At 38.2% G+C, this 26,113-nt stretch overlaps 1 protein-coding gene across 6 annotated transcripts in view; it reads left to right on the plus strand.

The window, feature by feature from the left end:
• LOC117287865 (vacuolar protein sorting-associated protein 13C-like) overlaps nucleotides 1-26,113 on the plus strand; it is a 92,239-nt gene that overhangs the window by 58,512 nt on the left and 7,614 nt on the right. For 5 of the 6 annotated variants that reach the window (XM_033768430.1, XM_033768427.1, XM_033768426.1 and 2 more), the window contains 19 exons: nucleotides 4,031-4,154; nucleotides 4,732-4,863; nucleotides 5,381-5,467; nucleotides 6,033-6,245; nucleotides 8,225-8,320; nucleotides 9,095-9,199; nucleotides 10,563-10,601; nucleotides 13,198-13,341; nucleotides 14,072-14,203; nucleotides 16,594-16,727; nucleotides 17,218-17,344; nucleotides 18,808-18,927; nucleotides 19,699-19,811; nucleotides 20,505-20,661; nucleotides 21,459-21,675; nucleotides 22,607-22,782; nucleotides 23,447-23,569; nucleotides 24,088-24,239; nucleotides 25,235-25,430. In XM_033768430.1, coding sequence (XP_033624321.1) covers nucleotides 4,031-4,154; nucleotides 4,732-4,863; nucleotides 5,381-5,467; nucleotides 6,033-6,245; nucleotides 8,225-8,320; nucleotides 9,095-9,199; nucleotides 10,563-10,601; nucleotides 13,198-13,341; nucleotides 14,072-14,203; nucleotides 16,594-16,727; nucleotides 17,218-17,344; nucleotides 18,808-18,927; nucleotides 19,699-19,811; nucleotides 20,505-20,661; nucleotides 21,459-21,675; nucleotides 22,607-22,782; nucleotides 23,447-23,569; nucleotides 24,088-24,239; nucleotides 25,235-25,430 — 2,587 coding nt within the window. The remainder of the gene's footprint in view (nucleotides 1-4,030; nucleotides 4,155-4,731; nucleotides 4,864-5,380; nucleotides 5,468-6,032; nucleotides 6,246-8,224; nucleotides 8,321-9,094; nucleotides 9,200-10,562; nucleotides 10,602-13,197; nucleotides 13,342-14,071; nucleotides 14,204-16,593; nucleotides 16,728-17,217; nucleotides 17,345-18,807; nucleotides 18,928-19,698; nucleotides 19,812-20,504; nucleotides 20,662-21,458; nucleotides 21,676-22,606; nucleotides 22,783-23,446; nucleotides 23,570-24,087; nucleotides 24,240-25,234; nucleotides 25,431-26,113) is intronic. The other variant, XM_033768428.1, reaches the window with a different exon arrangement.

Genomic DNA, 26,113 nt, shown 5'->3' on the forward strand with positions numbered 1-26,113 from the left:
TCATGTTGATGTAATTGATGTAGTGCTATTCTTGTAAACCTGAGGTTTGTGTGAAGTGTTTTTTTTTCCGTTCTCCTGCACCCAACTTTGCCCAAATACTAGCGCACAAGAGAGTAATGATTGAACCCCCAAAACAACATGACCACAGACTTTGGGTTATCAATCCATATCACTGTGGTCTAGCGGTTAGTCTGTAAGACTTTCAATCACAAGATTGTGGGTTTGAATCCTACAAGGCAACTCGCTGATTTCACAATGACTACCTAGGATAATTATTGCTGGTATGTGACTGAAACGCAATTTCTTGATTTGTGTTTTTCATAATCAAAGATGTTAAACCAATGAGAAAGATTGGCTGTTGCCAGCGTGGTGTTTATATCCCCTGTGGGAGTCAACCGAGTTCCCTTAACAGGATGATCGTCTAAACAAACAATGTTCCCTTTAATTTGGGCCCTTCTTCGTGAAAATAATGGTGAGGTAAAGAGACAATCAAGCCTTGAACTTCCCTCGGAATGGGAACATCAATTTTCCTTTGGTGAAGGGCACTTCTAGGAGGAAAATGTAAATTTGTATTGGAACATTTTCAAAGGGCACCACAGCGAAAGCAAAGGGCACTAAGGCAAATGATGTGGGCGCTGTGGGTTCTCGAGGCCTTACCACAGTGAGTCCTCTTGTTATATTGAGCCTCTTGATTGCAAGAATAATGCTACACAGTAAGAAAAAGGAATTAAAAAAAAAAGTTTTATTTTCAAAACCTTTGAGTTGAGTTAAAGTTGCAGATTCACATTCCATCAGAAATCAACATGTTGATTCACCATTCGTTGAGTTTCATAACCACACTGCTGAAAATGGCATTCATGAAATAAGAACAGCTATTTCATGAAAACAATTATTGTGTCGCTCCCTAGAAAAGTTTTGTTTAACGATTTTTGGGAGTGACACAAAAAAAGTTTTCTTGGAATAAGAAAACAATTTTCGAGAATTCCATTTTTATCTGTATGTTGAACAGCGGTTTTCCCATTCAATTTGTCAATATTCACCCATCACTTTTGTTGTTGCAATAACATTTTTTGCATTCATTAAAACCAAGAAGAGGAAACTCTAATAATTTTGCCATATTCTTCATCAACAAAGCAATCATCACAACAAAATATTAACATTTATCAGAAATTTTTCATTTTAACATAGGATGTAACAATCATCCGCGCTTACAAACAAACATTACCAAGATATGTAGATTGTTTGCTATGGACCGGAGCGAGACAGTTCGGAGTTCGAATTAGCGGCTTCAGCTATGGCTACCGCTAGATTTCCATATCATCATGTGTTGAAGTATAGGATGTCCTTAGTAACTCCCTTAGCAACAGTCGTAGCCGTAGCTGTTGCCGCCGATTTAGATACGGCCTTTTCTTGGATTAGTCACTGCATGGTGCAAGGGAAAAGTAGTCAAATTGGAAATTAGCCATGCTTTGGGATTCTATATGGGGAGTTTAGTAAATCTTGTGACTTGAAATAAAAACTATATAGTGCCTTCCACCCTACTGAAAGTACCTCCTCCCCCTCTCCCAACACACTCAATAAGTCACTGGTGTATGGGCATGCAAAGAAGCTAAGCAAATCTCCAAGCAAACGCAGAGCAAATGAATTAGAAGATAGTGTAGGTAGTGAGGAAAAAAAACTAGATCTGGAATGGCCACCTGCTCAATATTGTTAGTTGTACGGGATACCATCTATTTCTCACTGGTAACCCAACCACTATGTAGTTCCCTCCTTTTGATGAGTCACACTGGTAGACAATTTTCCTCGCTTTTACCTGCTGTAAAATATTACTTAGGTATTAGCACAATTCCTTGACTGATCAGAAAAACTGGTTGTATTTAACTTAAAATGTGATTCTTGTGAAACTTACTGTGGAATTTAAAAAGCCTTGCCTAGCTTGTCAGTCATACTTTAAACCACAAACCAGTTTGCAGTCTGCATACACTTTGTTTTAACCAAAGATTAAAGGTTGCAGAAGGACAACTGGAGCTCTATTTATTGAACGTGAAGTTTGCATCAGCACCATTTCAACAAGCAACACGGTTTTGTCATTGTTAGCAATGGTCATTGTCTGCACTGATGATGATCTATTGTTGAATCAAAAGAGTTGCTTACTGGAATGGCGTCCAATGCACATTTCAGCCTGAGTTCCCATCTTGCACCTTTTTTTGCACTTTAATAAACATTGGTTAAAACAATGTGTACCACTCACAGTACAGGGCCTCATTTCATGGCTCTGCTTACCGCGGAATTCTGCGCTTACGATCACGATTCCCCGCTTCCGTGCAATCGTCAAGTTTCTGCGCTAGCCTTCTAAGCGTAGAATGCCTAGTAACGTGGAGTACGCACGCGCAGAAGCCAAAATTCGCCGCTATCTGGTGAAATACCCTTGCCGTAAGCACAGAATTCCCCACTTCCGTAATCGCCAATTCTGTGCTTACGGTAAGCAGAGCCATGAAATTGGGCCCAGGTTAACCAAGCATGTATTGGCACTAAAAAATAGTCTGTTCTCAAGGCACTATTGTGAGTGTGAATGTGTTGCACTGTGCCATAGTGCGCTATAATTGAGACATGTTTAACACAAACAGCAATAACCAGAGCCTAACAACCTTGAACAAATTTCTAAAAATGATTCTTTCCTAATCACTAGATGGAAATACCATTGACTGCAAAAGTCTTACACCAAATTCATATGTAGTGTTGTTGCCACTTTGTTTGCCCCGTAACAAAAATCACTCATTTTACATACACCATGTATGTATCCATGCTAACACACAAATTTCACTCAAGTTTTTTGTTCCTTTTTGTTTTTGGTTGCCATTTTGAAATTTGAAACTAATTTTCTCCAGAAAGTGTATTGATATTGTTAAATTGTGTTGCTCATATTGACTGAAAGTTTAAGTTGTTTGTTTTAAAGAGCAGCCATCAATTTCTAAAGGCGGCGAGCAATACTATCAAACTCTTCTTCTTCTGTTGATGTTTTTTTGATTTTGCTAAACCATCAAACAAAATTTTTATTCAAGTGACATTTTATAAACATATCAGTTCAGTTTATTCAGCTTTTGTTTTGCTTTTAGTTTTTTACTTTGAGTTTTTTTTCTTGTTCACAGTGTCTGAATCAGCTGTTCACTTTATCACTTTATAATTTCGTATATAACTGTTGACGATCAAAATAACAATTTTTTCATTCATTTACCAACTAATTAAACAAACATATAAATTTTATACCAAAGGGAGACTTTAAATGCTATAATAAAAGAAAACATTAATACTCACTCTACAATTACTTCTAAAACTATTGCCATTTTCCAAATGTTTTTTTTTCTTTTCTTTTTTTTCTTTAAAGCTGTAGTTTTAAATACAGACAAATAACTTTTGTAAAAGGATGTTCTTTTCTTAATTTCTGAAGAATACTTTCAGTTCTTATTCTGCAGATCACAGAAACAAAATAAACACGGGGTGCGGTTTATTGAAATAGCCATTACATGCTCACTGGATGAGAATAACCAAACCATTAACAGCATTATGTAAAAGTAAAAACCCAAAGGTGCTGCATCGTCATGATCAAAGGAGGCCTTTGGTTGCTAGTGGAATAATGAACTCTCACAAAGTTACAGCATGCGAGCTTGCTTTTCATATATTTGATAAAGAGGGGGGTATGGTGCGCACATGCAGAAACTGTCAGAATTCATTATTCCATATACAGCCACAGGCGTGCCTTGATCATGACGACACAACCTTTCTAAAAGTAAACCGTTCAAGGCAATTTCAATAAAAAAATTATTTACGTTTCAATTTTAAGATAACTTTCTTGGGTATAGTAAGACGGCTATAAAAAATATATGTTGCACTATCAAAGTTTTCCTTTAGTGAAGTTGGTTGCCTGCAAATTGCCTGTAATAATTGCCCGCGCTTATGGCAAGGCTTTTTGGTCTATTTGTTTGATTTGATGACTAATATCTATATTATTGATGTTATGATTGTTGTTTAGGTACAGCCTGTGCGATGCCTCCGTGATGTGGCAGAAATTATGGGAACAACTTCAGAAGAAACAGAGCAGTGTAACATTCAGGTGCCCCTGTAAGACTGAGGGTCACACCCCGTCTTTTATCAATGTAAGTCTAGAATATTTGTTGATATTTGTGACGGCTCTACAAAAATGAGTCGCTTCCGCACATCCACTTTCAAGTACAGGGCTGTTGAATGTTGGGAGGGTGAACAAAAAGTTGAAATAAGTTTTTGTGATATGTTACTTCTGGCTTCTTAAGGGTCGCTATTGCGTTAACAAAAACAGTGTTGTTTTTCATGTGATGTTTTAGGGGGGGGGGGGTATCGGCCGAAATTTGTTTGATGATCTCAAAGTCTAAAGTGTTTTTTATTTCTACAGACATGGCACTTAGCAGAGGTGATTCTCCATGCCCCTGGTCATTGCCTTGGTGGCCCCTGATATGTTCCAGTAGAGACTTGTTAGCGGTGCCCTTTACCAGGGACAAATTTGCATTGCCCTGACAAGAATATCTCTGTTTTTGTTTTTAGTTTACTACAATATCTGATCGGATGCTGATTTGTAATGTGAAGTCACCAGTTCGGTTTATTAGGAAATTAAATGTAGATGCAGAACCCTAATTAGTGACTATTTTAAGGTCAGTTATTCTGATTGCGACTTTTTGTGGTTTTTTTTTTTTTTTTCAGATCGTAACGGAGCCAGACATCATGCGGTTTGTTTATGGAAACTCACTGACTGCTCCCAAGTTTACTCTACATCTGTACCCAGTGGTCATTCTACGGAACCTCATGCCAATACCCATCTCATACACCCTGGCGGTCAGTTCAATTCTTTACTCTCATGGCTTTTTCACACGAGGCAAATTTTACAGGCAACCAAAACAAACTGTAGTTCATGCTACTGCTACTGGACAAATTGGGTAGCACATGAGTAATTTTTCAACATTTCTTACGATCCCCAAGAAAAAAACATATTTCAAATGAGAATGCCTTTCTACTTGGGGATTGCCTGTAAATTGCGTTGTGTGACTCGGCCTTTTATAGGGCATGTGACCTGTGGCATCACATGTTTTTAAAAGAGCAACAGAGCTTGGTTTTCCTGGGTTTTTTTATGGAGACTGTCTGATTTTTATCATTTTTTGGTGTAAAGAAAGTGGCCACATCTCGAACTTGTCAGCTGTTATTTGTATAACTTTTAAATTTATGCAGTAACTAGGATCACACAAAAATGTGAAATTTCCTGTATGACCAGTTGTCATGCTTCCATAAATCTGATTTGATATTTAATTTGAGATTTGATTTGATATTGTTTTAATTTTATTGAATCCCCTCACAGGGTTCCGGAGGTGAAGTCAAGGTAGAGCCCACCCAGCAGACTCAACTGTCCAATGTAGATATGGGCAGTACAATGATCATGATAGCGGTGAGTAAAGTCACACTAGACAAAGATCCCAGAAAACGTTTAAAAAAATCATTTGTATTTCAGTAACAATTGTCCTGAAAAAATACCTCTGCCTGAATTATAGTCATATCCTTCAAATACTTGATTAGTTATTAACATTATCTTTGTATTCACCATTGTTATTTATTTTATTATTACATGTTGGTTTATTGCTAAGATCACTTTGCAGCCAAAGGGCTTAATTACACGACATTTGAAATATATTGAGAATTACATTATTATAAGTCAGAAAATGTGAGATTAAAAAATACATAAAAACCACATAAAAGCACACTAGAAAAGACGGACATTTGAGTAGGATTTGAAACTTTGCATGGTGGAAATACAATATGGAATGGTTTGCGGTAACACCATGTAATGACTATCTCTAAATGAGTTGGGGTGGTTCTGAAAAGGACAGACATGTTCTTGAAAACATCACCAAAGATTAGAGTGCCGAAGGTACAACTGGAGCTCTATCTATTGTTGGGCATCACTTGTCGTTAAAAAACAGCAAAGGATAAGTAAAGTTTGATTTGTTGTTTAGCTTCTTGGTTACTCGGACACCGATTGGAGAGGAGAGATAACCCTCCGGCCAGGCCTGAAGGAGTTTTTCCAGCTTGGGTTCCGAGGCGGAGCTACCAACGAGCGTTGGTTAGAGCTGGGTGTCTTAGCTGATTACAGTGGTGGCTATCTGGAGATGACGCTCTTCTCAACATACTGGCTTATTAATAAGACTGGACTACCATTGGCTTATAAGGTAACGTATCTACATTCTATGGTTACTTATGTTGAGCCTATGGGCCTTGTCACACTAGGCAACTTTTAAGGCAACTTGGAGGCAACTAACTGCAGTGCATGCATTTTTTTTTTTTTTGCATTTATGCCTTCAGCTTTTCTTCTCCTGTTTAAGTTTAAGTCAGGGTATTGTTGTTTTGTTAATTTTTTACTATATTCAGAGATACCAACATACACGATTTGGGCGTAGCAAATACGATTTTGAGCCGTGACTACGACACTACGATAATACTCAATAAAACACGCTAAACAAGCTGCCCAATATAATTTTATTAAATCGTACAATACATGCAAACAACGAATGAACTACTAAGTGGAAATAACAATTAAGAAAAATATCAAAATAATTGTAACAGAAAAGAGAAAACACTTTTAATTTTAGAACGCAGTGTTGAATAATAGCGGCGAATTCACTCGAACAATGTACGTGTCTCGACGTAATGATTGTTGCGTGCCCTCCCCCGCTGGCTGGCCGGCTGAGTGTGCATTTTTTACGCTAGTGCGTTGCTGCAAGATCGTACCCATTGATCTATATTACACGATGGGGAATAGTGCACACGTGCGTGGGGAATGAGGTTGTGTGTGAGCTAACGTGTCACAGTAACCTCATTCCTCACGTGTCCACTATTATTGTGCCCACGCTGTCTGTACATGTTCTTCATCGAAGCTTGGCAAAAAAAGTACGAAATAATGGCGACAAAAAAAGGAGACCTTCTGAACAAAAATATCTTCAACTGAGTGGCCTGTGAGATCTAAGCTAGACAGTTTCCATGTTTTCTTACTAGTAATTGTAGCGCCGATGTCCAGACAATGCCCAAAATACGGACACAGATTTTTTGCCCAAAATCCGGACACGTTTTTTTTTCTTTTCTTTTTTCTCTCTTCCAGTAGCTTGTTGTTGCATTTCTGATCATTAATACAAAAACATTTAAGTAAGGCCACCCTTTTTTATGTTACATTTAAGTAAGGCCACCTTTTTTTATGTTACATTTATTTTTGAAACAAAGTCAGAAGATGAGGGAATTATTTTTTTTTTCAGTTTTTTTGTCACTGGCCATTATAAACATTTGTAGCTGTTCTGTTGATGCATACAGGTGAGTTATTTCACAACAATGCCTGAAAATGAGCTAATTAGCATTGTAGAGAGTAATAGAAAGATCGGTTTAGGGAGCCCAAGCTGCGCTCGCACTTAACTTTTGGGAGATGCTACTCTTTTTTAAAATTCAATGTTGGCATCTCTGTATATTGAATGTAAACATGTCAATTTAAGTCTTTTCAACTTCTGTCGTGTATTTGGTGATATTTTTTAACAAACCTTATTGAATTGAATTGAATTGAAATTGAATGCTACAGGATCACTTTGGTAGCACATGAGTAACTTTTCAAACATTGTTATACGATACACAAGAAAGATATGTGAACATTGAAATGTAAATGGTTTTTCTTCTTGGAGATTGCTTGGAACTGGTTGCCTGTACATTATCTTACCTTAAGTGACATGGCATTATCGTTAGTCATGTTACATTATATGGTTACTCATAATACATGTTACTCGTGTTACAATATGGTTATTCATTGCCCTTCTCTGTAATTGTTATTAGTGATACATGGTTGTTCATGTTACATAAATTTATGATTAACTCTTGTCACTTCCTATGGTCACTATCGTTACATTCTTTGGTTAGCTCAGGTAACATTTTATGGTACATCCTATAGTTATTCATGTTACATCCTACAGTCACTTGTGTTACATTGTGTGTTGTCTCATGTTACACTATGGTTGCTTTCTTCAATTTCATTGTTATCCATATTGCATTTATTTTTTAATTCTATTGATACTCGCATTACCCATTAATGTCAAAAAAGTATTGCTGAGCCAGTTTGAATTTTGTTTAAGGATTCCTTTCATTTCTCTCAACATCTCTCTGTTTATTCCAACAGGCCGGAAATGACATCATTGATCATCCAGCTGACAAGACGGAACCGATTTTGTTCTCGTATCCAACACATAAAGGATTCAGCCCTGGCAAGAATAAGGTAAATCAGAAACTAGACATCTAGAAAACTAGACAATTCAAAAATTTGTGTGACTGGATTGTCTAGCTCCTTCAGGGACTGCTCTTCAGGGCAACTGTGATAAATGCAGTCACTGGTGATGTAGAGTATCATGGTCGAGTGGTAAAGAGCATCGAATTCAAGTTCTGGTGCAATCACCGGAGTGTGGGTTCGAATCCGGGTCGTGACACTTGTGTCCTTGAGCAAGATACTTTACTGTAATTGCTTCTCTTCACCCAGGGGTATAAATGGGTACCTGCGAGGGTAGAGGTTGATATTGCATTGATACGGTTATTGATACGGGAATTTGTTATTGTTATTATGTGGGCAGCTGTTTAGAGGGCAGCTCCACACTCACAGGCTGGTGGAGCTTATAATTATTACTGGACTACATAACTATAATTTGATGTTTTTCATTGTTTGTTTTATTACTTTTTAAAATGTTTACTTTATATTTCTGTATTCTGTTGATGGATCTTTTGATTTCACAAAAAATGCAAATTTGAATTTGCAAAACATTTCGAAGACAGCAAATATTTGTATTTTTCAATAAACCAATCCTATATGGTTTTGTTTTTCTCTTGGGCAGATTTCTCTCAAGGTTGGCGACTCAAACTGGTCGGATAAATTCTTCTGTTGATTTTTAATTTTTAACCCTTTAAAATTTAAATTTGAATTGCAAGACATTTCTACGACTGTGACTCTTTGTATTTTTCAATAAACCAACCCTTTATGGGTGTTTTTTCTCTTCGTCAGATTTCTCTTAAGGTTGGCGATTCACACTGGTCGGATAAATTCTCCCTGGATGCAGTGGGAAGCTCAGGTTTCATCGCCTGCAAGAATGACGACAAAGCAAGAGAGGTAAACAAGAAACAATTGTCTCTCAAGTTAATACACACCCCCTCCTGCCCTTCCGCATCCCAGTAGTCGAGATATGGTTGTATTTTTCCTTGCCGTCCACCTCTAGGACTCCTGTTTTGGTTTCATATCCTGCAATAATTACGACAAAGCAAGAGAGGTAAACAAGAAACAATTGTCTCCCACGGTTTATACACCCCCCTCCCCCTTCCCCATCCCAGTAGTCGAGATATGGTTGAATCTTTCCTTGCCGTCCACCTCTAGGACTCCTGTTCGAATCAGGTCGGGGATCAGGTTGACTCAATGGTTTCTTTCCCTGCCTTCACCTCTGTGGATCTCAGTTCGAGTTCCACCTCAGACCTTAGCCTTTCAATGTGGATTGGGTTATCAGTCTCTGCCTGATTGCGTTGGTTTTTCCACATTGGGGTTTTGTATTCATAAGGTATCAGATTGGTTCAGTTGTTTCTTTCTCCCATTTTTACCTTTGTGGACCTCGATACGAATCCCACCTCAGGTCAGAGCCTTGCATCTCTTACAGAGTCAGGGTGTACACCCCATTATTTGGTGCGCATTTGGTTAAAAACAGTTCAGCACAAACTGTATGCAAATGAAGTCACTACACCAAACCTAAAACACAAAATCTTGGCCATAATGTACACCAACAGTTCACCTTACCAAGTTTGTTATATAATAAGCATGGTACCAATGCACCACATTCACTTAAGTTTTTGAATTATTGCATCAAATATGTCCCAACATTTTTGGTTCTCAAAACATGGCACCAAATATGCACCACCGTGCATCAGGGTAAATAAGTTTGATTAAGGTTGATTCGCACTTGAAAGGGTCATAGATTGGCCTTTGTCAATGTAATACTAATTTGTAGACAGAAAGAAAGATACGGTTAGAGTCGCACGTGAATGTTTCATTGGAATACAGTGTCTATTTGTTGAGAAAACAGCCAAACTGTCGCTTTATTTCACAAGAAAGTTAAATCCATCCACAGTGGGTACCAACCACTTCTCTGGCTGCAGCATTCCAAACGAACTCCAGTCCTCAAAATTCTGAGTAACAATTCATTATTTAGAAAGATTCAAACATTTTGGGGTGAAAATTGATCCAAACCAAATTACTTTAAAGGGAATCCTTTCTCAAAATAGTTTATACTATCAACAGATGCAGCGCCTGTCACCAAGTAAGTTTTTTTTGTCATTAATTGTTGAGTATGTACCAATGTATGACCCTTACCTCTAAGATCAATCTTAGCTCTTTGCAAAATCAGCCCTGTGATTGTTAGGTTTCCTGGTTCAGATGCTTTTTCTTCTGTTCTGAATTTAATATTCTTCACACACGTAAACCATTACAGGGCCAAGAAGCGGCAGTTGCTAAGCACAAGAAATACAGTGTAAGACCAATGCTATGTTAATTACAGTGTCAGGCACTTTGTTAACTTTGCTGTGTTTTTTTTTTTAACAATGTAGATGGTTCTGGAATGTACATGTAACAAGAATGCTTTTTGGTTTGTTTATTTTTAAGTTGACTAACCGTGCTGGCTTATTATCTTTAAAAGAGATGATTTGAAACTTTGCATGGTGAATGCTTGTATGGTTTGTGGTAACACCGTTGAAATTAACTCTCTACAAGTTGTGGTGATTCTGATAAAAAGTGTTGTAACAACTCGGTGTTTCTCCCGAAAGCAATCAGAGAATTGATACTGATCAAAACGTCAACATGTTATTTTTTTGGTTCTTGCAAAAAAAAAGTTTAGTGGCCTGACGTTTTGACCCTAGCAGAGTCTTTCTTGAAGGCTAAATGACAACACAAGAAATATAGGTATAACAAAAGCAGTCAAGTGGAAACAGATGAAAGAGTTGAAAGCAGACAGAGAAAGCAGGGGATGAACAAAGAGTATGGCAATAAATGGTGTTACCACAAACCCTACTACATTGAAATTAACTCGTAAAGAAAAAGCGTTTATAATTAACATAATTGACAAGATGAATCTCAGTATCATTTGTCAATGTTAACAGCAGAGTTTTGTTTCAGAAAGTTTATTTAAGCAAAAACAGTTTCGTTTTTATACAATATGCTAAAATTAATTTGTGGTTTATTAATCCTTTTTAATGCATGGTGTTTCTACTTATGTGAAATTAATTTATTAATTTGATATAATTGTGTAAACCCCACGTGGATACCCTTCGTAGTGTGCGACAAAAATAAAGGTTTGTTTGTTGTTGTGGCATGGTGGTTTAAACTAAATCAGATCAAAGTTACAAGCGCCGTCGTTTTGAGTTTTGTTTGTCCACTTTGTGAGGCACATCTTCAGATCATAGAGAAAGCCTTGCTTTATATTCAAATGAAGCACCTCTATTTGATCAGGGCCCAATTCTTGACACTGCTTACCACAAAAGTATGCGCTTACCATTTCTTACAATGCATTGTAGTTTCAGACTTTCTTGTCAGCTATGACTTTCACCAATGGTGCTAAATTCAACCCTGAATTGATCTTGTAGTGTTGTGTTAAGCACTCCGCACTTGCTAAAAATAGAAGCTCAGTACCCAGATCTCAGACAACAGGTCAAAGTTTACTAATGGTCTGGGCTTTAAAGGCAGTGGACACTATTGGTAATTGTCAAAATCCAGTCTTCTCACTTGGTGTTTCTCAACATGTACATAAAATAACAAACCTGTGAAAATTTTAGCTCGATTGGTCGCGGAGTTGCGAGATAACTATGAAAGAAAAAAACACCTTTGTCACACGAAGTTGTGTACTTTCAGATGCTTGATTTTGAGACCTCAAGTTCTAAACTTGAGGTCTCAAAATCAAATTCGTGGAAAATTACTTCTTTCTCGAAAACTACATCACTTCAGAGGGAGCCGTTTCTCACAAGGTTTTATACTACATGTATCAACCTCTCCCTATTACTAGTTACCAATTAAGGTTTTATGCTAATAATTATTTTGAGTAATTACCAATAGTGTCCACTGCCTTTAACAAGTCCAAGCTTTGTGTTCACTAAGGTGTACTGGTGGAATGTTTGTCTGACAGCAAACCAGTGGAAATATTATCATTTCAAGCATCTTTTGGATCTTAGATTCAGGGCAGTTTGTCAGCAATTACTCTCACCCCTGATTGGTAGACAAAATGGAGACGGCTTCAAACATTGTTCATCAAATTTTACATTTATACCCCTGATATTGAATATCTACCGATAGGTTAATGTACCAAAAAGTGACATTAAAGTTTGGCAAAGTTGGACTAATTTGATCAGTTTAATCTGTTGTCAGATAGAGAACCTTAAGAATACATCAATGTACAAGTTGGACACAAACTAATAACTTGTACATGTATTACCAATGCTGCACATACTTTCAAAGTTCTTTGTCTGTGTGAGAAACAACAGAACCAAAGTTATTATCACAGTTTGGTGACCGTTGTACACACATGTTTGATATTGGCTTTTATTTATTTGATTTTTCTTTTAACCACATATCAGTTTTGAATCCTGTTTTTTTTTTTTTTTTTTTTGCCTTTTTCAAGCTGCACATGTAATTCATGAGTATTAGCAGATGATCTGACAGTAATTCTAATAGTATTAGTTATTGTTGTAAAGTGTCGCTTTTTAGTTTACTATGTTTGCATATTATCTGTTGTAGAGCAAGTATTCATATATCAAGAGAGTTACTGTGTAATACCTATCTTCTAGATTCAAGGAATAAAAGGGAGCCAAACTAATTAATTTTGGTTAGCACAATTTATTGAACATTTTGTGCCTGCATTTTGTGGGATTTTTTTTCTTATTTTCTTAATTTTGTTTCATTGCATACCCTCTCTGAATGTGTGCGTAGTTACTCTGCCGTTCAATTAATTGATAACTGTATAGTTTTTAAATATCAGGCTACTAACATACAAACCCCTTATTTAAGAAAATTCTAGAATACTAGAGTGAACTTCTTGGAAATGCTGGTCATAATGCTTGAGTTTTCCGTCTCTCTCGTAGGTCGGAGTCCAGATTCAGCTGAGTAATTTCGGCATGACTAAGATCGTTGTGTTGAATCCACGATACCTGATTGTAAACCAGACAGACTTCACCATCAGATGCTCAGAAGTTGGCGGAGAGTTGTTAGAGATCCCACCAAAGGAGGTAAATCATAATAATAATAATGTTAAGAAATAGAAATGATAAACAATAATGGTATGACTATGTTTCGGAGAACGTTCATCAGATCGACCAGGTCACAATCCTCTGAACTTTAACATTCAGACTGATCATGTTATAGAACATAGGCATCCAGATGTAGTAGTCTTAGATAAGATGTTTCATCTCATTGACATATCTGTGTCAGTGAAAATGGCCTTAAAGGAGACGAAAGTACCAAGACCTGGCCAGGGAACTTTGTAAGAGTTCGCAGGTGAAAGTGAAAGTAGTCCCTGTAGTGGTTGGAGTGCTTTAGACCATTCCCAAAGCACTGGGGAAACATCTAGATGAAGTAGGGACAAATGTGAGGGTGGATCTGTTACAGGAGGCAGCGCTTTTGGGAACAGCGAGGATCCTGAGAAAGACCCTTGAGATCTAAGGCTACGGGACGTAGCCCGACCTAAGGAATTACTAGCACAAAGGAAAATGTGATCTTTCTTTAGCATGCTGTGATAAGATGAAATAACAATAATAATTTATACTGCACCCTTTGCTTACAAATGATCAAAAGCGCACAACACATTTAAAAAAAAACGCAGAATGGAAGAAAAAGATAAGGAACAATACTGATTATAAGTCAATTTTTCTTTGTTCAACCCCAAATTATGTCAACTTTACCAAGACAGTTTACCAGTGACTTGTGGTTTACTACTTGATACATGTGATTTGTCCACAGTGTGTTGCATTCTGGCCAACTGATAAGAAGGCCAACCCCAAGATGGTCGTCCTGACGGAAGATTCCAAAGAGCCTTCTCTTCCGTTCCTCTTCACCGACCCTCACACTACGGTCCTCAAGCTGGACTCACAGGTATCAAACCTCTTCACTTTCATTCTTTGACTCTTTGTGTCATCGTTTCTTCGTCTTTGTAAAGTTACGCCGTTCTTTGATTTCTAAGAGAGGAAATTGTTTGTTACTCTGATTATTTCTGGTTCTTTGGGAGTTGTTACTTGGTGTGCATGTTATTAGATCCGGATCCCCTAGGATTTGTACGATATTAGCTCCCAAACCTTTGATTATCATAAAAGAAATATTCAAGGCATTTTAACAGAGCTCCTTCGGAAATGAATTAAAAGCATAGTTTTCCAACTGCCTCAAGCCACCAGGTAGTCTTGGTGGTCTAGTTGGGTAGACCGCTTCTCTTGAATGGCACAAATCATCGATTGAATCCCCCCCCCCCCCCCCCCCGTATTTTTTTTTTTTTTTTTACAATTCGCTAGACACACAAGGCCTGAAGGGCACTTCAAAGTGTGGGCTAACATTATTTTTTTCCAGAGGCCGTTCCCACCTACTCCTAGGGCTGAGACAGGGTTACCCCTTTTACAGTCCATACTGATGAAAGCTTGGGTATCATCAATCAGAAGCCTGGCCGGTAGAGCAGAAAGCACTAACTCCCCACTTTTACATAGCAAGTGTCATGACTGAGATTTGAACCCACACTCTGCTGATCAAACACCAAAGCTTGAATCCGGTGCTCTTAACCGCTCGGCCATGACACTTGCCTGTGGATTTTGTTCACAGGACCTTGGGAAAAGTACTGAGAATACAGCATGATGTAACTACTCTTAATCACACTTTAATTTTGAAAGTTATGAACTTACATTTTACAATATTTTCCTAATGACCTTAGTAATCAGATATTCAAAAAGTAAATTTCTGAAGTTTAAAAGTGCTAAGTCATTAGCTCAATATTGTTTCAACTATGTACTCAAGAGTTTTAATGAATAAACTGTGCAAGTCTCAAGCATATTTCCAGCATTTGGGGGAACCTGCATACATTGCCTTGACGCGTAAGACTTTCACAGCCTTATGGCACTATCTATCATAATGTGTTGCCTTTGTCAAGCAGTTCAATTCTCTTTTGTTTTTGTGTTAATTACAGCAAGTAAAAGATCTGAAGGTAATCTTCTGTGCATACAATTGCCCATTACACCATTGTAAACAAAGCAGAAAAATAAGAATAAACATCCACTATTTCGTATAGTGTCCATGACACAGAATAGCAAGCATAAATTCATATTTTTTAGCTGGTCTACTTTCATGTTCATAGCTCAAAAGGTAAAACACATCAGCAGCTTCATTCAGAATCCATTATGAGCAACATTTGTCATCATGTTTGGACCGACAGTGAATTGTCATTGCTGGGTTCATTTTATGGGCAGCTTAGCTTAGCACAGATTTCTGCACTGAGAGCCCTGTATCAAGCGTGTGATTCCATGTGCCATAAGCAAAGACTTTGGCAGTAAACTGTTGCTCCTTTCCACCATGATAGATTTCGAAAGTTTTAAATCGTTTTTTGCCGATTTCTTGATTATTGTATATACTGAACTTGCTGTTCACTGCCTACAAAAGTTCCACGCTTTATAACATTCTGCTTACAACTGTAGGTGAGGTTTGGGTAGCACCATGTGAAAATCTCTTTTAGTTGTGCTTGGTTCTGAGAAGAACCAGTGGTTGACAACTCAACGTTTCGATCAGTGTGCTCTGATCATCTTCAGAAGATGCTGCTCACTCCACTTAATTATCCACCTACAGCTCTTCATTTCCAAACAAAATGATGTGTTAGTGTGTGTCACATATTCTGCTTCCTTGTGCTTTAAATACCTGGACTTTACCAGTGGTTTGTTTTTTGCAAATCTTCTCTTTGAAGTTAACTTTCAGACAATTTGTTTTAACAGACCAAAGACATGAAAGATAAAACTAATGCTTGTAGCAAATCTGGCACAATATTTTTTTTCTCACATTTATGTAAAGGTCGGATCAGTTGTTCAGTATTGTTTTCAAGGTTTGTCCTTATGTTTTTAGTGACTGACCAACAGAACCAGTTAGCTTGTCATTTTTCACTACTCCCTCAGCTTTTTTACTGGTCCATGTTTCTAATGAAACAGAGATGTTTTCAACACCAAAGAAAAACACCATTAAAGGTTTGGACTCTCAAGCCCTGGGGCAAATTAGCAAGAAAATTAGGTGGCCAGCTTGCGAGTCAACCATGCGTTTGCTTTTTTAAGTCATTCATTTTCATACATAAGCATTAGAAGGTGAGCATGCCTTTTCATTTGCTTATGGTTAGCAGTGCTATGAAGTGGTAGTAAGCATAAAATCAGCCATTGAGCAGTGCGTTAAAATTGGGTCCTGACAGACACAAAAGAATTTATTTCAGAGATTTCAAGAGGTAACTTGAGACTGATCTATCTTTTTAGGTGGGTGGTATCATCGTGGAGACATCCGTCACAGAGACAGCGACTGTAGTGAGTTTTGACTCTTTCAGTAAGGGCAACTTCACTGTACAGTTGATAAACCACACAGACAATATGCCAGTCAAATACCACCAGGCGTAAGTTGGATTTTCAAAATGATTTTGTATTACTTTTTTCATTGCAATAGACCCAAACAAGGCTAAAGTCCCTCTTGGTAACGGGCTACCTTGCCTAGCCCAGAAACAAGGTAGAACCTCTTGACTGGACTACTGCAAAAGATGGACTACTCCATAAACGATGTATCGATTATATATTGGCCTTATGCCGAGGAACAATTCCACTCTAAAGCCCAGTTCATACTATACTGAATTTGACACCACAGCTCTGTTTTCACTTTGAATAAATCGGAAAAGTTGCCCACAGCTCAATTTTTTCGAATTGCTCGTTGCGATTCTGTGATGTCGAAATTCGGATCGCATTTGCAGGAAGTATGAACCAGGCTTTAATTTTAGCCAGTTCTTTTATTTGTTTTGCCTGTACATGAACAAGTCCTCTTTATAAGTCCTTTCTCAGTTGTGTTCTCAGTAAATAAAAAACTAAAAAATTACAATACATACCCTTTTTCAGTCATGTGAAAGAGGAACGATCATTGAAACCAGGAGAAGCTATCCTCTACACTTGGCAGGACCCAACACAGTTACGTCAACTGGTGTGGAGCGCTGGGGAAAAAGAACAAAGGAATGATCTCATCAAGGTACAGTCTGATTGCTCAAATCTCAGTAACTTTCAAACAAAGAATTTGCCTACATGTAATTGGAATTTTATTGTGGTATTTGATGGATTTGCAGGGTGGAAATAGTCAAATTACGGGTAGACAGTTTAACAGGCCTTTATGGGAGAGTGGCTCTTTGGGTCATGTTACTCGAGGAAATTTACAAGCAACCAGCTCCAGGCAACCTCCAAGAAGAAAACACATTCATATTTAAAGGAACACGTTACCTTGGATCGGTCGAGTTGGTCTTCGAAAAGCATTTGTAACTGTTTGTTATAAAATGCATATGGGTAGAAAGATAGAATACAATGATTTACTCAAACTTGCCTCAAAATTGCACGGTTTTCCTTTTACCTCGTCGACTAACACGGTCGACCATTTGTGGGAGTAAAAAATGGCCGACCGTGTTTGTCGACGAGGTAAAAGGAAAACCATGCAATTTCGAGGCAAATTTGTGTGGATCATTGTATTCTACTTTTAAAACATATTTCCAACCATATGCATTTTATAACAAACGGTTACAAATGCTTTTTATAGACCAACTCGTCCAATCCAAGGCAACGTGTTCCTTTAATTTTGTTAAACACACTGGACACCATTGTTAATTGTCAAAGACCAGTCTTCTCGCTTGGTGTATCTCAACATATGCATAAAATAACAAATCTGTGAAAATTTGAGCTCAATTGGTTGTCGAAGGTGCAAGATAATAATGAAAGAAAAAACACCCTTGTCACACGAAGTTGTGTGCTTTCAGATGCTTAAGAGGGAGCCGTTTCTCACAATGTTTTATACTATCAACAGCTCTCCATCACTTGTACCAAGTAAGTTTTTATGCTAACAATTATTTTGAGTAATTACCAATAGTGTCCACTGCCTTTAACGGAAAGTGAGACTCGCTTAGACATATTCCCTTTGGATGCAGTGGGATTGCTTGTCTTTTTAGTGTCCTTCACAAATACAATTTTGAGACCAATTTAAGCACTCACTCCGTGGGAGTAATAGTCCCAGTCAATTTTCTATACCTTCCACCCATGTAGTAGTTATAAAGCAGGACAGTTCTTTTCAGAACTGAGAAGTTTCCCGAATAATCAGATAAATCTACTCCGCGGTTGTAGAATATATAGCAAGACAGTTCTCTAAAGAACAAACTGTACTCAGCAAGTAGATACACACATGGTGTTACCGCAAACCAAATATATATCTTGCCAGTTCGACGACCGATTGAGCTCAAATTTTCACAGGTTTGTTATTTGATTCATATGTTGAGATACACCAACTGTGAAGACTAGTCTCTGACAATTACCAAAAGTGTCCAGTGTCTTTAAACAGGGCCACATGATCTCCCTTCTATCCGTCAGACATGTCCCGGGTATTTATGAATGTGTTTTTTCAGCTCCCTCTGCTCACAATTGTTCTTATTGAATTTTAATCTCTTTCCTACGCAGGATGGTATCGGAGAGTTCAGATTTGACGGTCATCCAGTCTACTGGGTGTCATTCTTGGATGGTACTCAGAGGATGCTTTGCTTCACTGATGACCTGGCTGTAGCTACCAACGCTCAACAGGTAAAACAAACCTTGGGTGGCACGGTTGGCGTGTGCGTAAAGCGCTCGCCTCTCACCAAGGTGACCCCGGTTTGATTCCTGGCCAGGGCCATATGTGAGTTGAGTTGTGCGTTGGTTCTCTGCTGTGCCACAAGGGTTTTCCAGACCATCCGGTTTTCCCTCCCTCGTGAAAAATCAAACACTTTCGATCTTTGGCTGTGCGCCGTGGTCATAATGGGTTGATGTGGCTGGTAGCCAAAGGCGCCCTTGCATGCCTGCTTCTCGAACACGTTGTAGCCGTGTTCTTCGCAACTCAGCTCAAAGCTGCGAGTAGGGATGATTAGCCCCATTTTTGTTATTATTTTAATTGTCATTCATATTTTGTGTATCGAAACATGATCATGTAACTCCTTTTTTAAAACAGTTACATTGGCTCTCGTTGAAGGAGCGCATTCAATTTAAAATATTGGTGTGGTGTATAAATGCTTAAATGGACTTGCATGGACTTGATTTTCCCAAGTCAAACTCAAGATCAATAGTCATCTTTCTATTTTTTATTTCCGCTCCTTTTATAGCCTTTCCCACTTGTAAGTCATTGTGATGAGTGGCTTGTTGTTTATGGCCTTATGATTGACAACTTGCCATAAAAAATAAAAAGTACAGATAGTATTTTAAAATGTCATTGATCTAATAAGTGTGTCAGGATAAACAAACAAAATCTGTGGAATCCATTGATGTATAAAACCTGTTGAACCCTCCTAAGTTTGATTTTTTTCTTGCAATGTTTTCCAGGCAGCTGAGTTGGAACAGTCGGATCTAGAACTGATCTTATCTCTACCAGGACTTGGGCTCTCTCTGGTCAATAACCTGACTAGAACTGAAGTGGCTTACATTGGCATTATCAGGTATAGTACCCTGTCATATTCACTCACTCGGCCCCACTTGTCTTATCAAAGACCGCTGGGAAAAGCAGTGTTGTCCAGAAGCGCCTGTTGCCGGGAATTTTGCCAGCTACTCGGGCCATTTGCTGCCAGTTTTTTTTTTGTCTTCTTTTTGTTGCCTCCTCTAATTTTCCCCGAGCTAAAGTACTGTCATGGACAGGAAAACTTGTTTAAAACCTTTCTACCATACAGTTCAGTTTCCAATTCTGCGTCACACTGTACTCTATTTACATACATCGTATTAGGAGGCATCAAGTTAGCTCATTCATCTAATGGGAACAACTTTCATGTGTCCAACAACCCTTCCCAACTGACATAGAAAACAAACAAACACTTGAATGAAATGAGAATCTATGACAGGTTAAGGAGTTAATGTAACCATTAAAGAAAACAAATTATTAATGGATAAGGCCAGATATTCCTCAGATCGCACCATAGAGCATCTAGGATTTGAACAAATTCCGGTGCCCTTGGGCAAGTTCAGGAGTTCAAAAAAAAGTTATTCAATGGATCTAGCCAGAAAATTGCTCATATTGCACCACAGAGCATCTAGAAGTTTAACAAAATGTTATGAAAGCCAGTAAGCCTGATGCCCAATCATATAGAACAATCCGCTCAGCTGAAGTATCTTTCTTTGTTTTCCCTTCTGTGTGGTAGCTCTGGAATCATCTGGCAGAACAAGGTCCGTCGTCGATGGCGTGATCTAAATGGGAAGCAGATGAAACTTCTTGAGGATGGGTACCAGAAGGCTCAGGTGGACCTCTCAGATAAAGATGCTCCGCCAAAAGTCACCAAGCTGGAGAGAGATTTTGAGGTACTATAAAAGCTCTTAATAAAACATCTTTGAAAAAAGAAAAAGAAAAACGAGGTCGGACAGCCACTTCACGGTGCTGGGCTACACTTAACAGATTTGGGCTGTATACCATATCAACTTTGACCAGGGGCACTTTGCCACCTACTCCTAGGAAGTTCCCCCCTTTTTCAGTCTGTAAGGATGTAGGCATGATTACCATCCACTAGGAGCCTGGCTGGTAGCGTAGAATATACTACTTTCCCTGTGCTTCATCAAACAATTATGGTTTAGTACCTTGCTCAAGGACACAAGTGTCATGACCAGGATTCAAACCCACTCTGCTGCTGACAACACCAAAGCTTTACAAAACTTAGGTCCAGTATATTCAGTGAGTACTAGTGATGTATTGAATTGAATTATACTTAAAGGAACACGTTGCCTTGGATCGGTCGAGTTGGTCTTTGAAAAGGGTTTGTAACCGTCTGTTTTAAAATGTATATGGTTAGAAAGATGTTTCAAAACTAGAATACAATGATTCACACACATTTGTCTCAAAATTGCGTGGTTTTCCTTTTACTTTGCGAACTAACACGGTCGGCTATTTAATAAGTCATAAATGGCTGACCGTGTTTGTCGACGAGGTAAAAGGAAAACCACGCAATTTCGAGTGATACTTGTTTGGATCATTATATTCTACTTTTAAAATATCCTTCTAATCATATGCATTTTATAACAAATGGTTACAAAGGCTTTTTAAAGACCAACTCGACCGATCCAAGGCAACGTGTTCCTTTAAATAAATCTTCTCCGTTTCTCAGGTTGACTTCCGTTCGATGAGCATGTTGACACCCCAGCGTCGTTCCATTCGGCGTACCTATCACGCTGGTGTATGGGCGCAGATACGCACAGCGAAGCACCAGCTGCAGATTCATCTGATGGTCCATAGGATCCAGATTGATAACCAGATGCCTGCAGCAATCTTCCCAACGGTACTAGCTCCGATACCTCCCCCTAAGAGTGTGTCTGCAGAGAGTGGTAGGTTCACATCCTCTTTCTCTCATTTTCTTTCTCTCTGTATTATCGATTTGATATTATGTCCAATAGCATAATTACAGTCAATAACAGGATGCAACTAAAGTGAGAAGAAATTATAGAAACTGAAAATCCACATGGACTCCGGACTGAGGTGGGGTTCGAACCAGGGTCCAGAGTGGTGAAAGGCAGGGACAAAACTACTGTAACTGGGGAGTAATGAGGGAGAAGGTCTTGTGTTGTTTTTCCCCGATATCAATCATAACATTTTTAAATTTCTTTTTTGTTGAGAAAATTTGTTATCAGGGTTAGGGATTGTCATAAAAGACAGGCGTATTACATGTATATCCAAACCTCAAATTCAAACTCTCACTCTTCTGATTAGAAACACCAGGGCCCAATTTCACGGAGCTGCTGTTGCAGAAAATATTGCTCAACAGATTTATACTAAGCAAAAATAAGCAGAATACCAGTCACAGGTTGTGCAAGTGAGATCGGATTTAGGCTGGTAACCCTATGCTGCTTAGCAGGAATGTTTTGTGCTTGGCTACATATGTGCTTAAGCAGGGTTTTTTTTTTTTTTTTTTTTTTTAATGCAAGTTGCCAGACACTCAGGGCCTGAAGGCCACTTCAAGGTGTGGGCTACAATTATTTTTTTCCAGAGGCCGTTGCCACCTACTCCTAGGGCTGAAACAGGGTTACCCCTTTTACAGTCCATACGGATGTACATGTAGGCTTGGGTATCATCAGTCCGAAGCCTGGCCGGTAGTGCAGAAAGCACTACCTCCCCAAGTTGTATGAAAGTGATCCCAGGGCTTGTGCATAACAATTATTCTCGGCTATAGCATGAAAGTAACAAAAGCATAAAAACTTCTTCAGAAAAAAAAATGTAGAAATATCAAATGTTTCAACTCGTTGTTCTTGTTTCCCACAGCTCCCAAGCCAATGATCGAGTTCAGTTTAATGATGAGATATTCTGAACACAGTAAAGTCAATCAGATTAAATATCTACGCCTTCTGATTCAAGAAATGGCCGCTAAGGTGGATATCGGATTTATCATAAATCTGGCGGGACTCTTTGCTTCTGGGGCTGAAGCTACTGGCATGGAGGTTTGTTCAAATTTAAACCTCTGTCTTTGTTTTCTTTGTAAAATGTTACCACGGAATTTGTTTCTTCTTTGATAAGTCTTGCTTTTAGAAATCAGTCAGAGTGCTTAATGTTTCTGGCTCTCGTTTGTATAAAAGTGTACTCTAGGTGAACCCCAAACTTAAGTATTGGGAATAACTTTGTGATGTGATGATGGCTTTTAAACAAAAAAAGAATAAAGGAGCTCTGGCAAAGTCTTTAATGGCCATTTAAAACCAGTAAAATTGTGGCCATACGATAAAGGACCGAGCTTTTGGCTTAGTTTTTTATCACACAGCCACAACCCTGCAAGGTTTTAACTGCCATTTAAGACAGGTTCACCATTTTTATTCCCATACCTTTTTGTAAAATAAAACCCAAAACCATTACAAGTTAGAACAAATCTAACAGCTTAGCCCCAGCTGATTTTATATCAATCTTGAGCACTAAATTTGTTGTTGTTTTGTATTTATACTCCATTTTCTTCTTTTATGTAATGTTCTCACAACACTTTGAAAAATAACCTTTTGGTTCAGTTGGTCTCAACGTGATGAAATAAAGTTTCAAACAAATAGTTAATAAAGTGATTTTTTTTTTAAAGCAATGACATAATATCAATTAAAGTTACAATTATTTTCTACCATGTAGTTGAAGTGGATGGAAGATGACTTGAAGGTATGTACCACCACCTACAAGGAGAGTGAAGCAGTTAAAGTGGCTCTAGCTGGAGACGTTAACTTCTTTGATAACTTCCATCTCTCACCCCTCAAGGTAGGTCAAATGTTTCCTCCAGTCAAACTCAAACATACTTTTTCTCTCGCTCTCTCACATTAGGCATTTGCCCATGGTCTCCTCCTCAAATTATACTGCGTTAAAATCAATGTTACCTCTTCCACCACAGCCCGTCTGTCCAGTGCTGCTGCTTTAAGTTCGGTGGTACCACAACCTGACCTTTCTTGAATGTAGTCTGCCCAAGCTTTGGTCGGCCCACAGAATTATGGCATCCCACTGGCCTCCCAATCCACAATGGCTACTGCCCTATGGCCTTGGCAAACAACATGGCCAACCCTGACTGTCTTATTTTTTCTCTTTGAAATATTCAAAAGTTGCTCTTGTAAAAAGTGGGCAACTTTTGGGATAGTCAACTGGTTGGGCTAAATGGTTGAGTGTTACGATGCATATTCAACATTTTGATGGAATTTTTGGTTTCAGTAGCAAAAATATGGGGGTGTCATTACCAGAAATATATTAAAATAATGATCATAATTGATATGTTTTTATCTGTACAGACCCATGTGAGCTTCTCTCTGTCCGACACCGGTGGTGAAGATAGTGATTTGAGTAAAGTCCCACAGAAGGCATCAGTGCAACAGAACGCTGTCAGATTGATCCTGCAGAGTGTTGGAGTCACTCTTACCAATGTTGATGACGTCGTCTTCAAGTAAGAAACTTTCAAATAAAGAGGAGCTCCAGGGTCAAATTTAGTTTTGTGATCCACTAATTTTCTGATTAAATAGAGTCCTTATGAAAATTTAAACAATTAAGTCTCTAACCTCAATTAAAGAAACTGACTTGGTGAGTTTTAAACAATTTGTGATTTAAAATTTACCGAGTCAGTTTCCCTTGTGGATAGTTACATGATATTTATATTTAAAAAATCGCATCCCCTTAATAAGGTGATCCCCTGGCTGCGGCTTCCAACATTGTGCGATAAATTGGGTGTGATCCCTGGCTTTACGGCAGTTAACCATAGTTTATTTTATTTATTTTTATTTATAAAACCTCCAAAAATGGAGAAGATAAAAAGATTTATAAAAATTACATCAAATATACAGTATAAGGGATATTAACACGTAAATAAAGGAACAGGATAACCCTGACACTCTCGGACGACCCCAAGACCATCTTGACAAAGTATGAAAAAAAAGGATTGTCAAAACGATCTGAGTAGGCGACCGAGAGTATCAAGATCATCACATTCAAGAAACTGATTACAAAACAAACTGTTTTTACACTATCACATATACGATGGTTGACGCAGTTTGAGTGCATAATGAGTGCATCAGAAAGAACTCAGTTTGACGTTGTAGCCCCTCTTTATGTTGTGAATGATTAAGGTAAATTTAGTTTACATTCATAGTTTTCAAATCAACAGTTATTGACAGATTCTACTTTTTATTGTTATAACTTTAAGAGAAATAATAAAGTAATAAGTTTCTCCAGCAACACTTACATTTTCCCGGAACAAAACAGTTTCAATAACCACTTGCTATCTGTATTTCAATCAACATAAAGTTTTGATACAAGTTTTTATATATATATATTTTTTTTTTTGAGGGGCTTTTTTTAAGTAATTAAAAAACTCTTCAAATCCCTGATTTTTAGATATGGGCTATTTTCATGCTTTCAATATCAAATATTTTCTCTCCTGTTTAGGCTTGGCTTCTTTGAGCGAGAGCATCAATTCTATTCACAGCAACAGATCACATCTGAGATTATTTATCACTACACCAATCAGGCCATTAAGCAGCTGTATGTACTGGTACTCGGTTTGGATGTCATTGGTAACCCATTCGGCTTTGTGCGTGGTGTGCAGACTGGTGTGGTAGATTTCTTCTACGAGCCGTACCAGGTAAAAACAGTCGTTACTTTTTGGGACACTAGGTGGCAGCAGACTTACCAGGTAAATCCATTAGTCTTGTAATATACGCTTGCTCAGTGGATACAGTGAAAATTTACCTGGTAAGTCTGCTGCCACCTACAATCCCGGCCAAAATGCTTGGGCCACCCATTCCCAATGTTATATAAAACCATTCTCTGTCCACTTCCCGTGGACAATAAACAGTGTCTCCCCCCGCCCCCCTTGTTCAAGATGTTGACTGTACCGCAGAAGAAGACCGGCAATTGGAACCAACATTGAAAGGGGGGTAGGGGGCCCAACGACATATGGCCACGATTGTAGTATTCAAAAGCCTCACATATACTGAACAGTATGATTTGTATTTTTTTACGGCCAAACATGCGGTTGGTACTTGCTGTCACCTCACTAGGCGTGGATTAATTTGAAGTTCTTGATGAAAATAGCATGTCAGTTTTACATGTATGTTGTTTTCTCAACCAGTAGGCTCATCATTCAGCTGAATTTTGACTTTTAATGTACCATTTTTGATAATTTCCCCCATAAATCAGCATTACATAGTCAACAAATGAAATGATCACCCTAGCTTTAAACAGTGCCACATTCATTCATTTTTGTCATTCTTTTTTTTATCAGTTTAACCCATCTGGCATAATTAAGTTTTTATCTTATCTTAT

The sequence above is a fragment of the Asterias rubens genome, chromosome 3, assembly GCF_902459465.1.
Source record: "Asterias rubens chromosome 3, eAstRub1.3, whole genome shotgun sequence".
Taxonomy (NCBI): Eukaryota; Metazoa; Echinodermata; class Asteroidea; order Forcipulatida; family Asteriidae; genus Asterias; species Asterias rubens.